The following is a 16276-nucleotide window of genomic DNA, read 5'->3' as shown; positions in this document are numbered from 1 at the left end:
TTCCCCATGTTGGTCAGGCTGGTCTCAAACTCCTGACTTCAGGTGATTCACCCACCTCGGCCTCTCAAAGTGCTGGGATTACAGGCGTGAGCCACCACGCCTGGCCCATTGGGGAGATTTTAAAAAATATAAAATGGGCCAGGCGTGGTGGCTCACACCTGTTAACCCAGTACTTTGGGAGGCCAAGGTGGGCGGATCATTTGAGGTCAGGAGTTTAAGACCAGCCTATCCAACATGGTGAAACCCCATCTCTACTAAAAATACAAAATTAGCCAGACATGGTGGCACATGTCTGTAATCCCAGCTACTTAGGAGGCTGAGGCAGGAGAATCGCTTGAACCCAGGATGCAGAGGTTGCAGTGAGCCGAGATCACACCACTGCACTCCAGCCTGGGTGACAGAGCGAAACTCTGTCTAAAAAAAAAAAATATATATATATATATGTGTGTGTGTGTGTGTGTGTGTGTGTATACACACACATATGTATAATGATGTCACTCTTCTTACTAAATAAACTATTTTTAGAAAAAATGTAGCTATTTGCTTTTTGTTTTGTTTTGTTTTTTTGAGATGCAGTCTTACTCTGTCACCCAGGCTGGAGTGCAGTGGCACAATCTCAGCTCACTGCAACCTCTGCCTCCCAGGTTCAAGCGATTCTCCTGCCTCAGCCTTCCGAGTAGCTGGGATTACAGGCGGGCGCCACCACACCCAGCTAATTTTTGTATTTTTGGTAGAGATGGGTTTCACCATGTTGGCCAGGCTGGTCTCCAACTCTTGACCTCAAGTGATCTGCCCACCTCGGCATCCCGAAGTGCTGGCATTACAGGCGTGAGCCACCGCACACAGCCTGTATAAGTGTTATTTATGTTAACATGCCATTATTAATATTTTAAAATAAATGAATATTGAAAATTTTTTCCACTTGAACTACCGTAAATATCAATAGATACAACTCATGTGAATGAAAGCCCGCTGAGACCCTCAGCCATTTCTAAGAGGGTGAAGGGTTCCTGAGTGCAGTGTGTTTGCGATCTGTCGGTCTCAACCAATCATTCTTGCCGTGCGGAGTAGTTCTTGCACACAACTAAACCGCCACTGTCTGACAGCCCTGGCACCACTGGGCACTTGTGGTCATGGGGACAGGCTGGGAGGTTGCAAAGGCAGAGTGCCTTCCTGGGCCTCTGATCTGGGCCACTCTCCCTGTCAGTGTGGCTGACGGTGCCTGGCAGTCACCTGGGCAGGCCCCTGCTTCTCTCTTTGGGCCAGCGTTGGCTCTGGAGGCTCCCCGTGCGTCTTTGTCTTCAGCCTGAATGCTGCACTCAGACTTGACCCTGGGGCAGGCAGGACACTGCCTCAGCCACCTGGGCAGCCCTTTGTGTGATTACCCCATCCAAGCTCCATGAGTCATTCCTTCTTCACTGCCCCCACCCTACCCCATTTCCAGACTTGAGGGTTTTTAAGATGGTCTCCCACCTGCATGCCATTGGCTCTAATGCGTTTCACCACGAATCTGATCTCCTCTGCTTTATATCTTCCAGAAATTCGCCAATGTTCTGGTCTGTTGGTGGCATTTTTCCTGGTTTTCAAGGGCTTCTAAGTGTTTTTATATTTATCTTACTACATCAGATGGCGGGGGAGATGGGTAGGAGAGGTGCAGTTGAACCTTGAACAATGTGATGGTTGGAGAGCCAAGCTCTCACGCAGTCAGAAACCCTTGTGTAACTTCAGGCTCCCTCCAAACTTAACTAATAAATAGCCTACTGTTAACTGGAAGCCTTACTGGTAACATTAAAAAATCAGTTCACACATACTTTGTATATGTATTTATACTGTATTCTTACAATAAACTAAGCTAGGGAAAATAAAATGTCATTAACATCATAAGAGAAAGTATTTACTAAGTGGAAGTGCATTATAAAAGTCTTCATCCTAGTTATCTTCACGTTGAGTGGCTGAGGAGGAGGGGCTGGTCTTGATGCCTCAGGGTGGCGGAGAGGAAGATGTGGAGGAGGTGGGAAGGGAGGCAGGAGAGGCAGGGATACTCTGCCTGTATAACTGATTGAAAAACCTCCCTGTGGGTGGACCCGCACAGTTTGAACCTGCGTTGTTTAAGGGTCCGCTGTGCTTGAAAGTGTTAGTCAGCAGTCCTGAACGAAATGTAAACAATGGTTGAATGAAGGAGCAAGGAAGCCTTAAGGGTGGGGAGGGGCGGGTGTCGGCAAGGACCTTCCTCCAAGACAGGGTTGTTGCCAGGGGCAAATGGTGACTGATGATCCACAAGAAGGCGTACCTGTGTGACAGCACCTGTAAGCCAGGTGGGATCAGGGTGCGGCCTGTCGTCTGCTGTCGTCAGGAGCTCAGCAATGGATGGAAGTCCTAGGGGGACAACACGCACAGCTTAGCAGCAGGTGCCTCTCCCTTTGGGCCTAATTTAGCCGATGGGAGTTTAATTTAGCCACGGGGGCGTAATTGCTAGAAGAAAAGGGAAGAAAAAACCTGATGCCCTCACCGCCTTCCAACCTTCCAATCCTGACTCTTCAGGAAAACCCTGGCTCTCAGACGTCTCCAGAGGCCTGGCCAAGAGTGAGAAGGTGCGGGCTGGCGTGGGGGCGGGGGAGGGGACGGGGGCGGTGGCAGGATGCTCCCCAGAGGCGGAGAGGGGCGCAGGGAGGGTGCTGCAGGCGGCCTGGGAGTTTGGGGGCGCCGCCCTTCCTCCTGCCTTGGGCACGACCGGTGGATACCGTCGAGTGTGTTGTGGTCCCCTTCTTAGGAAAAGCACAGAGAGCCCTTTAAAGATGTGGACCGGACAGCAGCAGGGGGCCCAGGGTGACCACGGTGCAAATCAGGGAAAGGAAACGTGGGTCGCCACACATTTGATTTAAAAGAAAATAACTTCCCTCCTGAAGCAGAGGCTGGGCTGGGTGCCCTGGCACAGGCACAAAACCAGAGCGAACCCTTGCCGCTGCTCTGGAACGTCGGGCCACACCCTCCGGATATGGGAAAGGCTTTCTTCTCTATTTCAAATGACCCTGTTTCGCCTTTTTTAGATGCAAATGTTTATTTGGTCTGACTTTGAAATACCTCGGTGCAGCTGAAATAATTGAAGGCAGCCCCGTAAGCAGCAGCACTTCCCGACCTTCTCACAGGCAGACCCTCTGCTGGAGCCGCCAAGCGCCCTCGCGAGATACCTGAGGGGCGGCCCAGCCCCTCCCTCCCTGGGCCGAGCTGGCCGTGCCACAGCTGGTCACCCGCACGAGGACCTCGGGGTTGCCCTGCAGACTGGCATTTCCGCAGGGAAGTGATGGCAGCTGCCGTGGAGCCAGCATTTGTCGGGGACCTGGCACCCAGGCCACCGGCTCTGGGAGAGGGCTGCGGGGCTCACATTTCAGGGATTAGCTTGTGCAACTTGACTTGTTCCCCCAAATCCTACAAGTACAGAGGATGTGCAGAAATCTGAGAGAGAAACAACCTCCGCAGCTCGTTGTTGTGGGGATTAAATTAGTAAGATGCCTAGAAAATACGATTCAGGAGTGTGGGTGCGTGTGACTTGGTGGTGGGTGGGCTCCACTCACCACCCTCCCTCTGCACCTGTCCGAGGCATTTGAACCAGAGCAACTCCATTTTGAATAGGGGCCGGTAAAATAAGGCTAAGACCTACTGGGCTGCATTCCCAGACGGTTAAGGCATTCTAAGTCACAGGATGAGATATGAGGTCGGCACAAGATACAGGTCATAAAGACCACGCTGATAAAACAGGTTGCTGTAGAGAAGCTGGCTAAAACCCAAAATGGCAACAAGATGTGTCCTTTGGTCGTCCTCACTGCTACACTCCCACCACCACCATGACAGTTTACAAATGCCATGGCAACATCAGGAAGTTACCCTATATGGTCTGAAAAGGGGAGGCATGAATAATCCACCTCTTGTTTAGTATATATTCAAGAAATAACCATTAAAATGGGCAAACCGCAGCCCTTGGGGCTGCTCTGTCTATGGAGTAGCCGGTCTTTTACCCCTTTAATTTCCTAATAAACTTACTTTCACTTTATTCTGTGGAAACGCCCTGAATTCTTTCTTGCCCAAGATCCAAGAACCATCCCTTGGGATCTGGATTGGGACCCCTCTCCTGTAACACACCCACCCAAGAAGTTCTTGCTCATCTGAGGGTTCACAGAGTCAGTGACTGCTGTAGTGTCACCCCCTTTTATAGATGACAAAACAGCATCAGAGTTTGTTGTTGTTGTTTGAGATGGAGTCTCACTCTTTCTCCCAGGCTGGAGTGCAGTGGGGTGATCTTGGTTCACCTTCCAGTTTCAAGGGAGTCTCCTGCCTCCCAGAGTAGCGGGGATTACAGGTGCCCACCAAGCCCAGCTAATTTTTGTATTTTTGGTAGAGACGGGATTTCACGAAGTTGGCCAGGCTGGTCTTGAACTCCTGACCTCGTGATCCGTGGGCCTCTGCCTCCCAAACTGCTGGGATTCAGGCGTGAGCATCAGAGTTTTTAAGTCAGAACTGGAGCCTGAGCACGACAGGTGCCAGAACCCGGCCGTTCCCCGAGGGGCTGGCCTGCCGCACAAGGTCCGCCAGCTCTCGCTCTTTGGGTGTGAGGTGTGGGTGGTTGCGTCCTTGCGCCTGCGCTGTGCCTGGCCGACGGGTGTGCAGGGGGTCCTCTATTTCGCTCGGTTTTGCCTGGGACTGTGTGCCTTGTGTGCTGCATCGTGGTCTCAGCAGTGGATCTCGGTAGGCACCGCTAGACTCGGTCCTCAGTGGCCCGCTGTGCCCTGCGGGGGACCCTTTTGCACGTACCGTTCCCCCTGGCAGTTGCCTTCCCTCCCCAGGTCCTGGATGGCTCCCACTGCTGGCCAGGGCTCAGGCCGGATTCTCTACTAGACTCAGCGAGGCCCCTGCAATGTGCCACGATGCAGACCCTCCCAAGTGCGCCCATTGTCCCATCCTGGGCCATGGCAGCTCCTGACACAAAGCAGCAGCTCACATATGAACGGTGGTGGTGTCCCTGGGGGAGATGGAGAAAGAGGGGCTGGCAAAAACCAGGCGGCACAAACCTAGAGCGGCCTTGCCTTCACTTCACACAGTGCGGTGGGCCTTTCCTCCACCAGCGTGAGCAGTTGGAAGCCGGCCTGAGCCCAGTTCCCAGCTGAGAACATTGTGCTTGTAATAGGAGCGAGCGGTGTGTTTGGAGTTGGTTCCTTGGGGTGGGTTCGTGGTCTGGCTGATTTCAAGAATGGAACCCTGGGCCTTCCGGGTGTTATAGCTCTCAAAGATGGCAAGGACCCAAAGGGTGAGCAGCAGCAAGAGTTATTGTGAAGAGCAAAAGAACAAAGCTTCCACAGCATCCAAGAAGACCCGAGCAGGTTGCCGCTGCTGGCTTGGGGGAGGCCAGCTTTTATTCCCTTATTTGTCCCCTCCCATGTCCTGTTCCTGTACTATCAGAATGCCCTTTTCTCAATCCTAGCTGGGATTGGTTAGTTTTAGAATTATGCTGATTGGTCCATTTTACAGAGCGCCGATAGGTCCATTTTACAGAGCACTGATTGGTTCGTTTTACAATCCTCTTGTAAGACACAAAAGTTCTCCAACTCCCCATTGGACCCAGGAAGTCCCGTTGGCTTCACCTCTCAGTGGGACTGTGTTTAGGGGACAATTCCACCCAGACACAGTGACCTGACCGTGGGGTGCAAAGCTGGGGCCCAGACAGCCTTCCAGACAGCCTTTTACTATATTGGGGATGTGGCTTTATGGAGTCATGCTGGCCACTCCCTCCAGAAGAAGCCTGATGGATCAAAGATGGAAACCAAAAAAATACCGGAAGAAAATGATTAAAACAAAAAAAACAACTGTTGGCCAGGAGCGGTGACTGAAGCCTGTAATCCCAGCACTTTGGGAGGCCAAGGCAGTCAGATCATTTGAGGTCAGAAGTTTGAGATCAGCCCAGCTAACATGATGAAATTCCTACTGTGCTAAAAATGCAAAAGTCAGCTGGGCATGGTGGCGTGCTTGCAGTCCCAGCTACTCAGGAGGCTGAGGCAGGAGGATTGCTTGAACCCAGGAAGTGGAGGCTGCAGTGAGCCAAGATTGTGCTACTGCAGTCCAGCCTGGGTGACAGAACAAGACTCTGTCTCAAACACACATACACACACACACCTGTAATCTTGGAGAGGGTTGAACTCTTTAATGATCTTGCAAAACCCTGTGGCCATAGCAACATAATTGATTTATTCTACCAGATAAGAAAAAAATATATCTGCATGGCAGAAAACATCCTGCTTAAAGTTAAAAAAAAAAAAAGATAAATAGAAAAAAAATATGGCACATTCCTAAGATGGAATTTACCCTGCAGTCATGAAAAAGAATAAGGTATACTTAAGTGTATGTGAAAACAGAATCTTATGCATAAAAATATATGTAACTTATGGCACAGGCAAAGGGCCACTATAAATCAAAGAAAGAAATCCAACAACTGAATTGAAAAATGGGCAACGAGAATAAAAGAAAAATGCCTCTAAACATTTTAAAATATGCTGAGTGTCATCACAGTAAGAGAAACGCAAACTGAAATATCAATGAGATCCTACTTTCCACTATCCGATCAGCAAGTTCCAAACTTTGACAATGGCCTTTCGAGTGAGCTGACGGGACATGCTCCATGGGGGAATGTAGTCACATTTAGCAGAACTGCACACATATGTGCTCTGGCCCGGCAAGCCCACTTCACAGTCTTGTCAAGACATGTAATACAGAAGCTCATCAAAGCATTGTAGTGATTGGAAAAGGATAGGAACAACTTAAGAACTACCAGGATTAATTACATCACATCCCTAGGTCAGGTCTGCATTACCATGCAGTCATTGAAAAAGAGGGCGGTGGCTGGGTGTGGTGGCTCTCCTGGTGCAATCCCAGCACTTTGGGAGGCTGAGGCAGGTGGATCACTTGAAGTCAGGAGTTCGAGACCAGCCTGACCAACATGGTGAAACCCCATCTGTGCTAAAAATACAAAAACTAGCCGGGTGTGATGGCGGGCGCCTGTAATCTTGGCTACTCGGGAGCCTGAGGCAGGAGACTCACTTGAACCTGGAAGGCGGAGGTTACAGAGAGCCGAGATCTCACCATTGCACTCCAGCCTCGGCAACTCCGAGTGAAACTTCAGAGTGAAACTCCGTCTAAAACAAAAAAAAGAAGGAGGTATATTTAGGTCTATGAAATGCAGCAATCTTCAGAGTATATTGTTTCATGAAAAAGACGAAGCTAGAGGGTATGTTCTAGACTTATCTCATTTGTTCGAATGAGTGTATGTGTGTGTGCACACAGAAATTCCTGGTAGGATGCATAAAACATGGACATTCGTATGTTTCCTCTGATGCTATGAACCAAATGTTTCTGTACTCCTCCCCGCAAATTCATATGTAGAAATTATCAGCCCCAGTGCAATGTCATTAGAAGGTGGGACCCTTGAGAGGTTAGGTCAAGAGGATGGAGACCCCAAGCTCTCTTCCTCTTTCTCTGCCATGTGGCCAACTGCAACCTGAAGAGAGCCCTCCCCAGGACCCAACCATACGGGCACCTTGATCTGGAACTTCCAGCCTCCAGAACTATGAGAAATAAATGCCTGCTATTTATAAGCCACGCAGTCTGTGATCCTTTTTCATAGTGGCCTGAGCTGACTGAGACCGCCAGGTAAGAGACCTGGGGTCTGGGGTAGGTAGCATTCCCATTGTCCCCTTTATTCTGTTTGAATGTTTGACTCCAAGCATGAAGGACATTTTTAGTTCTTTTGTTTTTTTGGGTTTTTCTGAGACAGAGTCTCACTCTGTCGCCCAGGCTGGGGTGCACTGGTGCAATCTCCACTCACTGCAACCTCTGCCCCCTGGGTTCAAGCAATTTTTGGGCCTCAGCCTCCTGAGCAACCAGGATTACAGGCATCTGCCACCATACTCAGCTAATTTTTGAATTTTTAGTAGAGACGGGGTTTCACCATGTTGGCCAGGCTTGTTTTGAACTCCTGACCTCAGGTGATCCACCCACCTTGGCCTCCCAAAGTGCTGGGATGACAGGGGTGAGCCGCCATGCCCAGCCATTTTAAGTTTTTTAAAACAGTCAAAGCCATGCCTGGGGGAGGCTGCAGTCTGGCTCTGTCCCACCCTTGCCTGCTGCTGGTTGTACATGGGGCCAGCCCAGCTGCTCCCTGGGTCAGGGTCTACAAGGCCAGCCCTGGAGAGGCAGATCCACAACACAGCCAGCGCAGCACCAGGACAGGCGCCCTGGGCTGAGGTCTGCATGGGGCAGCAGAGGCAGAGCCTACCAGACCTGCAGACATTTCTGCAATTGATTATGTTCTTACTTGTCCCTAAGATGAGCACTTACCTAGGCATTGCTGATGCCCTCTGGTTGGGGCAAGGGGGGCGTCCCAAATCTGATGCTGGAGCAGCAGGGCATCCCCTGTGGGTAGAGACCAGCAGGCAGGCTCTGTGCCGTGGGCTAGCTGGTGCACCCTGGACACCTCAGCTCACACCCTCCTGGGAAGGACTGCCAGCCACTTCACAGGCAGAGCACACAGGTGCTGACTCCACCCCCTGTGTGTGGGTGGCCCTCCGTAGTCACCAGCCTGGCTGGCTGCCTCCTTGTTCCAGGCATGGTCTCAATGGCCTCAGGCCCTCCCTCCTGAGCCTGATTAAGAAGCAAAGCACTCTGCAGTAGGGGACACTCTCTTCTTAGGAGGCGGTGATTCTCACTAATAAGTGCTTTTCTTCTACCACATCATGTACATTAAAAGTTCTTTTGTTGTTGTTGTTTGCTTTTTTTTTTGGATACGGAGTCTTGCTCTGTCACCCAGGCTGGAGTGCAGTGGCCCAATCTTTGCTCCCTGGACCCTCCGTCTCCCAGGTTCAAGCGATTCTCCTGCCTCAGCCTCCTGAGTAACTGAAACTACAGGCATGCACCACCACACCCAGCTAATTTTTGTATTTTTAGTGGAGACAGACAGGGTTTGACCATGTTGGCCAGGCTGGTCTCGAACTCCTGACCTCAAGTGATCCTCCTGCCTCGCCCTCGTAAGTGTATATTTTTCTCTTACTTTTATTTTTTTTTTTTTTTTGAGAGGGAGTCTTGCTCTGTCACCAGGCTGGAGTGCAGTCGTGCCATCTCAGCTCACTGCAACCTCTGCCTCACAGGTTCAAGCGATTCTCTTGCCTCAGCCTCATGAGTAGCTAGGATTACATGTGTGCGCCACCAAGCCCAGCTAAGTTTTATATTTTTAGTAGAGACGGAGTCTCACCATGTTGGCCAGGATGGTCTAGATCTCTTGACCTTGTGATCCACCCTCCTTGGCCTCCTAAAGTACTGGGATTACAGGCGTGAACCACCACGCCTGGCCATGTATATTTTTCTAAACAGACACCTGACTGTGCTGAGGTCATCCATTGAAATTCCCCAGCACTTGCTGGCTTCCCTGAATTCAGCTGAATTGCACGTGCCCACTGCTGCTGGGTAACCTATGGCAGGCACAGCTGTGGGATGAAGCAGGCAGTGTGCACACATTCCACTGCACAGTCTGTGGCCTGGCCAAGCCCCTGGGCATTTGAGGCTCCGGGCAAGGCTTCGTGTCCTGACAGTTTTGGGTAGGGGCAAGAGGTGGGTGAGCCCAGATCCCAGCAGCAGGCATGGCTCCCTGGGTTTTCATGTCATCTGTGCCGTCTTCTACCAGGATCCTGCAGCAGCTGAAGGGAGACCCCTCTCCTTTTAAGGGTTAAACCCCCAATGGCACAGAGCAACTTACCTGCCCTTGCATGGTGAACACTCCCATCTTTATCACATCAGTAATTCTTGCTAAAAGCAGATGTAATTTTGAAGATGGGTAAAAGTAACTTGAAAAGTCGGTGGGCAGATGGCAGAGAGCCTGCTCATCCTTCTTTCAAACTGTCATCAGTCGCACAGGTCTCAGCTGCCATCTCATACTATTATTATTGCTATTTTGCATGTGTGCACACCTCTTTCCGTGGGTGTGGAGGGAGGGGACTGAGCAAAGCCTCAGGGAGGCCACATACGTTCTCAGCGCCATGCTTGGCTGGTGACTGGTCATGCACCATTGGCAGGGCCTGGAGCACGTGCAGGGAACAGAGTTCCTGGCTCTGCACACTCAGCATGTGTGTTTCATACTGTCACCTGGCTGGCTCCTCTTTCTGGGTTTGTGTGAGCAGAACAGAACACATGCTGGGGACAGGGCTGGCCGGAGGGGCTGGCCAGGTTATTTCCATCTTGGCAATGATGACACCACCCTGAGCTTATTTATTCTTCACAGCAATCCCAGGAGGTGGGAACCACTGTTATCCCCATTTTCCTGATAGGTAGACTGAGATGTGAGTGAGGGGAACAGACGGGACGAAGCTAGGACCCAAGGACAGGTGAAGGCAAGGAGGGAGGATGCTGCTAATAATCAGGGCCATTCATTTGGCCTGACCCAGAAGCTTGGGCAAATGGAGGCAGCTGGCACTACAGAGGCCATGGGGCAGGAGCAGTAGGGGCCAAACCAGAGGGCTTGATCCGCACTCTGGGAAGCCATTGAGATCCCAGGTTCCTTCCACGGCATGCCTCAGACGAGCCTGGAAGTTTGTTCTTTGGGGAAATTGTAGAGAGATGGCTCTAGGCTCAGGCACTGAAGGACAGCAGAAGGCAGAGGTGGGGCTCTGGACTAAAAAGGGGTCCAGGTATAAGAAGAAAGGCTTTGCCTACGCTGAGGAGATCCCTAAGACCCCCTCCCGACTCTACTCCCAGGAAGTTGGCAGCATGACCTACATGCCCCAGGCAGGGCACATGTCCCTCAGGAGGAGACCTAAACATGTTTGCAGGTGAGGGTTGCCCAAAAAAAATCTGCTATAGCCGCCGGTCTAAAATCATCCCCTGCCAGCAAGAAGTCTTCAGTGAGCTCTTCAGGGCTGTGCCCTTGGCGATGAACCAACTGTCCGTGGTCATTGAACACAGGAGTGAAGCAGCCAACGTGCAGCACAACCAGGAACACGTAGGGAAGAGGCACTCGGAGGAAGCAGAGGGAAGGGGCAGAGCAAAGCTTAACATGAAGCCCCTATCAGTCACATTCTTGGGAGCTGACAGAGTAGATTGCATCCAGGAAACAAGATTGGCATTCTAGGCCAGGCATGGTGGCTCATGCCTGTGATCCCAGCACTTTGGGAGGCCGAGGTGGGCAGATCACCTGAAGTCAGGAGTTTGAGACCAGCCTGGCCAACATGGTGAAACCCCATCTCTACTTAAAATACAAAAATTAGCCAGTCATGGTGGCCCATGCCTGTAGTCCAGCTACTCAGGAGGTTGAGACAGGAGAATCACTTGAACCCGGGAGGTGGAGGTTGCAGTGAGCTGAGATCACGCCACTGCATTCCAACATGGGCAACAGAGCAAGACCACACACACACACACACACACACACACAAGATTGGCATTCTAGGAAAGAGGGATCAAGGGATCATCAAAGCACAAGAAAGAGGACATTTAATAAATAGGATAGAAGGTGGAGTCAAGAAAATTGCTAGAAAAAAGACAAAGAGATTGACAATAAGACACCAAAGACAACTAGCATGTCAATCAGATGATTCGGGGTGCCACTAATTAGAGTTACAAAAGGTGAGACCAGAGACAAGGGGGAGACATTTTAAAATAAATAATACAAGAAAATTACCAAGTGAAGAATGGGAGCCTCTGAATGGAAAGAGCCTGTTAACGGCCATCATTATAGAATTCTACACCAAGGCGTGTCACCATACAATCTGAAAGCATTCAGGATGAAGAGAAAGCCTTGTAAGCTGGAGGTTGCAGGGGAGAAGAACAATACACACAAAGATTTAAGGATGAAATGACATTAGACTTCACAATGGCAGCACTGGAAGATAGGTGACAATGGAATAATGCCTTTGAAATTTTGATGGAAAATCATTTTCCACCTAAATTTCTGTATCTTTCCAAATTATTTTTCAAGTATAAAATAGTATAACTGCATTTCTAGGCATGCAACATCTTTAAAACCCTTGCCTCAAAAGATACTGGAGGATGCGTGCCACCCAAACAAGCAAGTAAACCAAGAGACAGGAGGACCTGGGGTGCAGGAAGCAGGACCTAGCCCAACGGGCAGGCCAAGAGAGGCCCCAAGGTAACGGTAACAACAGAGCAGGAAGTCAGAGGGCCCTGGGAAGAAGGCCTCCAGGGAAGGGGAACTGCCAGCCTATGGGATGTGTTGGAGTTTGAAGCAGTTGTTGATAGGTGTTTGGCAGAAATGTGGAAGTATCTGGGGGAAAGTTAGCCTTAAGGACATTGACAGCTTGACAGAAGGAAGCATTTTCCTCTGGCGCAGGCGGCAGGAGTGGATAATGAGAAAGGAACAAGTTCATTGCACACTATTGGGCTCTGCAATTAACACAATTTGATAGTCCTAGTAAGGTAAACACTGATTATTAACCCACAATTATGATCTAAAGATATATTGGGATGATGGGTGGGGGAGGAAAGTGGGAATACAGTGAATAGCAAGTGTCGAATCACCACTATTATGGTAGAAAGTCAACAAATAATGTCAAAATATAATGAATAAAAATAGCCATATCTCCTTCTGTTTTCAGAAGCAGATTTAAAGAAGGAAAGTGGTGACCCCTGGACTCTGGAATGAGAGAAACGGGGAGAGAATGCTGCATAACTGTTTGGACTGTACACTGCATGTGTGCATCACTTTTCTAAAAATACAAAATTAATAAGGAAAGGAAGAGGCAGCCCTGCCAGTTGCTGGCTGCCATTGTGAGCTCTTTGGAGAATGGGATGCAGGTGCAGGAGTGAGAGCAGTCAGCAGCAGGGGGGCCAGGAGACTCCGGGGAGTTTGAGTCTTTAAGAAATGGAAGAAGTTTCCATCCAGTGGGCAACTGGAGGCAGACATCCTGGATGTGAGAAGCCAGCAGGGCTTTTCTCTCTTCTGCAGGAACTCCTGCTAAGCTGTGGCGGTTGCATTTGTTGGTGGAAAATGGCCCACAGAAGAATCCAGCCCCCAGTGCTGAGGTGCATCTGATGGGACTAGGAGAGTGATGATCCCTAGGCAGCTCGGAGAAAGTAAGTGGTAGCATGGCTCCTTTGTGGTGGGATTGGAAGGATGGAGGGGAAAGGAGGTTGGGTGAGGGCCTCTGCCTCTCAGGAAACGAGGCTGAGTCAATATGGTGGGAGCAAGGCCAAGATTCCATCTCATGCCAGGAGACAGAGCCATGAGTCCCCCGATTTCAAGGACCAGGTGAAATCACGGTTCTTGTGGCCCTTTCCTTTCCTTCATTGGGGTCTGTGCTGGCCCCTGTCACTGGCCCTTGCTGAGGGAGGGGCAGAGGGGTGGTCTGCAAGGGAGGGAGGAAATGAGAACCAGAGAGGTGGGAGGCAGAGAAGGGGTTTGACTGCTGGAGGCAGCTTAGGGGAAGGCTGACCCTAGCCCCAACACAGCAGAGCCAGGAGGCAGAGATGTGCGTGGGTGGTGTATTAGTTACCTATTGCTGCATAACAAGTAGCCCCAGAACTTAACAGCTTAAAACAACATACATGTATATCTCACATAGTTTCTGAGGGTCAGAGATTTGGGAGAAGCTTAGCTCATTATTCTGAGTGTCAAGGACACGTGTGAGATTATAGTTGAGCTGTCAATTGGGGCAGTGGTCTCCGAAGACCGGACTGGGGTGGAGGAACTGCTTTCGTGTTCTCTTATGTGACTGTGCGATGGAGGCCTCTGTTCCTCTCCACATGGGCATCTCCAAATGGCTGCTCAGGAGGTGGCTTCTCCTGGAGCAACTGATCATACAGAGATAGAAACAGAGAGACAGAGAAACACAGACAGAGAACATAACCAAGAGAGAAGCCATGGTGCCTTTCATAACCCAGCCTTGAAAGCGGCATGTCATCACTTCTGCTGTATTCTGTGGTCCTAGATGCAGTGTGGAAGGATTCCACACAAGGCTGAGAAGGCTGGGAAGCAAGATCACTGGGGGTCATGGTGGGGGTCATCTCGAAGGCTGGCTGAGTGCAGCTCATCAATTGGGCACCTACTGTGTGAGAGACTCTGAGCTTCAGGCTGTGGCTGTGATAAGGTCTTGAAGAAACACCTGCTCCCAAGGGACTTAGGCTCTCAGTGGAATTCCAGTTCTTCTGTCTGTATCCCTCACTGTAACCAATCTCTCTCTCTCTCTCTCTCTCTCTCTCTCTCTATATATATATATATATATACACACACACACACACACACACACACACACAACTTTTAAAAATTGTTATCTATTTATTTATTTTAGTTTTGAGACAGGGTCTCACTCTGTCACCCAGGCTGGAGTGCAGTGGTGCCATCACAGCTCATTGCACCCTTGACCTCCTGGGCTCAAGTGATCCTCCCACCTTAGCCTCCCGAGTAGCTGGGACTACAGGCGCGTGCCACCACGCCCGGCTGATTTTTGTATTTTTGGTAGAGATGGGGTTTCACCATGTTGCGCAGGCCGGTCTCGAACTCCCGAGATCAAGCAATCCACCCACCTTGGCCTCTCAAAGTGGAATGAGATGACAGGTGTGAGCCACCGCACCTGGCCTTCAATCCTAATTTCAAGAATAGAATCGTTGGCTCCTATCTGCTTCCTCTTTTCAGTCTTACCACACTTCCATGTTCCTTATTAGTCTTGTGCTATTTCTTTGCTGTAAGTTGGGCATATTTTATTAATTCCACTCGTCAGATGGGAAAACTGAAGTCACAGAGATAGGCCAAGTATTGGCCAGAGGCCTGACCAGTGGTGATGAGCCCGAGGGTGGGAGGACCGGGAACAGAGCTAGAGGCTGCAGGTTCCTTAGACGCCCACCTCCGGCGGTGGCTTTCCCGTTCCTTCTTAGGTTCCACAGATGTCTCTGTTCTAGGCACTGGGGACATGTCATGAACAACAATGCTCCAGCCCCTTCCCTGTGGAGCTTATGGCCCAGGAGCGGGACCAGTGTCGGCCCAAGTATTTCACAGATAAGTACTAATTACAAATGGAAAACACCGATTTGAAGGCAAGTGCGGGTGAAATGAGATTGCAGGGATCCTGACTTGGCTCAGGGCCCGGGAAGCGCCTCTGAGGAGGAGGCCCGGAGCCGCGGGTCATTCCCGCCTGACACCCGATCAGAGAACAAAGAGGCCCCAAACCTTTCAGTTATCTCCAGGCTAATATTAGCGTGAGAGACATGTGAATAATTTACTTTTTTCTCAACAAATGTTGTTAATACCTCAGGGTAAAAAGGAAAAGATGGAGCCCCAAATTAAAAAATGAAGACACCCTTCAGTGATGTGTTTCTGCATCAGGCAAGGTGTCTTCTTATGGGAACAGCAGAATCACCCAGAAACAGAGGTCTAATTATAGCAGTGCCATCTGCGGCACTAAAATAAGAATGATTATCAACACTATCTTTCAGGTTTTTCACTAAGTCGGAACAATTTGCTAAAAATAATCTGTACTGTATCTGCAACGCCCCCAAACAATGTGTGTTTTCCCGTCACTGCGACTGCCAGCTCCCCACGGGCCGGGCCAGGAGGCCGAGGGGGCCGTTCAGCCTCGCTGGCAGCCTTGTGCCCTGTTGGTTGGCTTTCGTTGTGAGCATTGTCACTGGAGCAGTGGGAGGTGGGTGGAGGGAAAGTGAAGGCTGGATTCCAGCCAGCTCGGGAGGGCCACGCAGACACCAGCTTGATTGAAGAAGGCTGGGTGCGTTTCCCAAGAGCCTCCTGGGGGTTTCAGGGCCCGTGGCCAGATCATCAGTTCCTGGAATCCTGCTTGGTCCAGAGGGAATGAGTCATACCCCCACCCCCAGCGTAAGGGATGAAAATACAGAAGCCAGACGCGAGTTCCCTTGTGTTCCATGGGGAGGTTTCCTTTTAGATTAGAATACTTAGGTCCCCAGCCCAGGGCACCCCTTCCTGAAGTCAGAATTGCAGTGGAGTCTGCAGGGTCACAAAGAGGCCCAGTAAGCATAGGGACTGAGCTCAGAAAGGCAGGTGGAGCAATGATGTCATTTCATCCTGGTCATAGGGCCACTGTTGCCTATATAGAACATTTGTGTGAATAAAAAATAAAAATAAATTTAAAAAAAGAGACCTAACCTAATCTAGTGTAGGGCATGCACTAGATTTCAGAATCCACTTGCCTCCTGACTCAAGGGAGTCTTTGACTAGTATGCAACCTGTACAACTGTTCATGGCACCCTGTGGTTGCCATAGTCATGA

General features: G+C 50.3%; 1 protein-coding gene across 2 annotated transcripts; it reads right to left on the bottom strand.

Moving 5' to 3' along the window:
* Window positions 1-1811: 1811 nt before the first annotated feature.
* Window positions 1812-8527, bottom strand: LOC126957907 (uncharacterized). 2 transcript variants are annotated; one of them, XR_007727011.1, is made up of 4 exons: window positions 8380-8527; window positions 7084-7178; window positions 2291-2376; window positions 1812-2147 (listed from the first exon to the last, which is right to left on the bottom strand). XR_007727011.1 is itself a non-coding variant. In XM_050795847.1 (3 exons), the coding sequence occupies exons 1-3, from the start codon at window positions 8385-8387 to the stop codon at window positions 2135-2137; spliced, it is 345 nt and encodes a 114-aa protein (XP_050651804.1). In that variant the 5' UTR covers window positions 8388-8527; the 3' UTR covers window positions 1812-2134. The 2 variants fall into 2 exon arrangements, 1 of the variants encoding a protein (XP_050651804.1); XM_050795847.1 differs by having other exon boundaries at window positions 1812-2376.
* Between the last annotated feature and the right edge of the window lie 7749 nt (window positions 8528-16276).

Source organism: Macaca thibetana, chromosome 7 (genome assembly GCF_024542745.1).
Source record: "Macaca thibetana thibetana isolate TM-01 chromosome 7, ASM2454274v1, whole genome shotgun sequence".
Classification (NCBI taxonomy): Eukaryota; Metazoa; Chordata; class Mammalia; order Primates; family Cercopithecidae; genus Macaca; species Macaca thibetana.
This window is presented reverse-complemented; position numbering and strand designations above follow the sequence as displayed.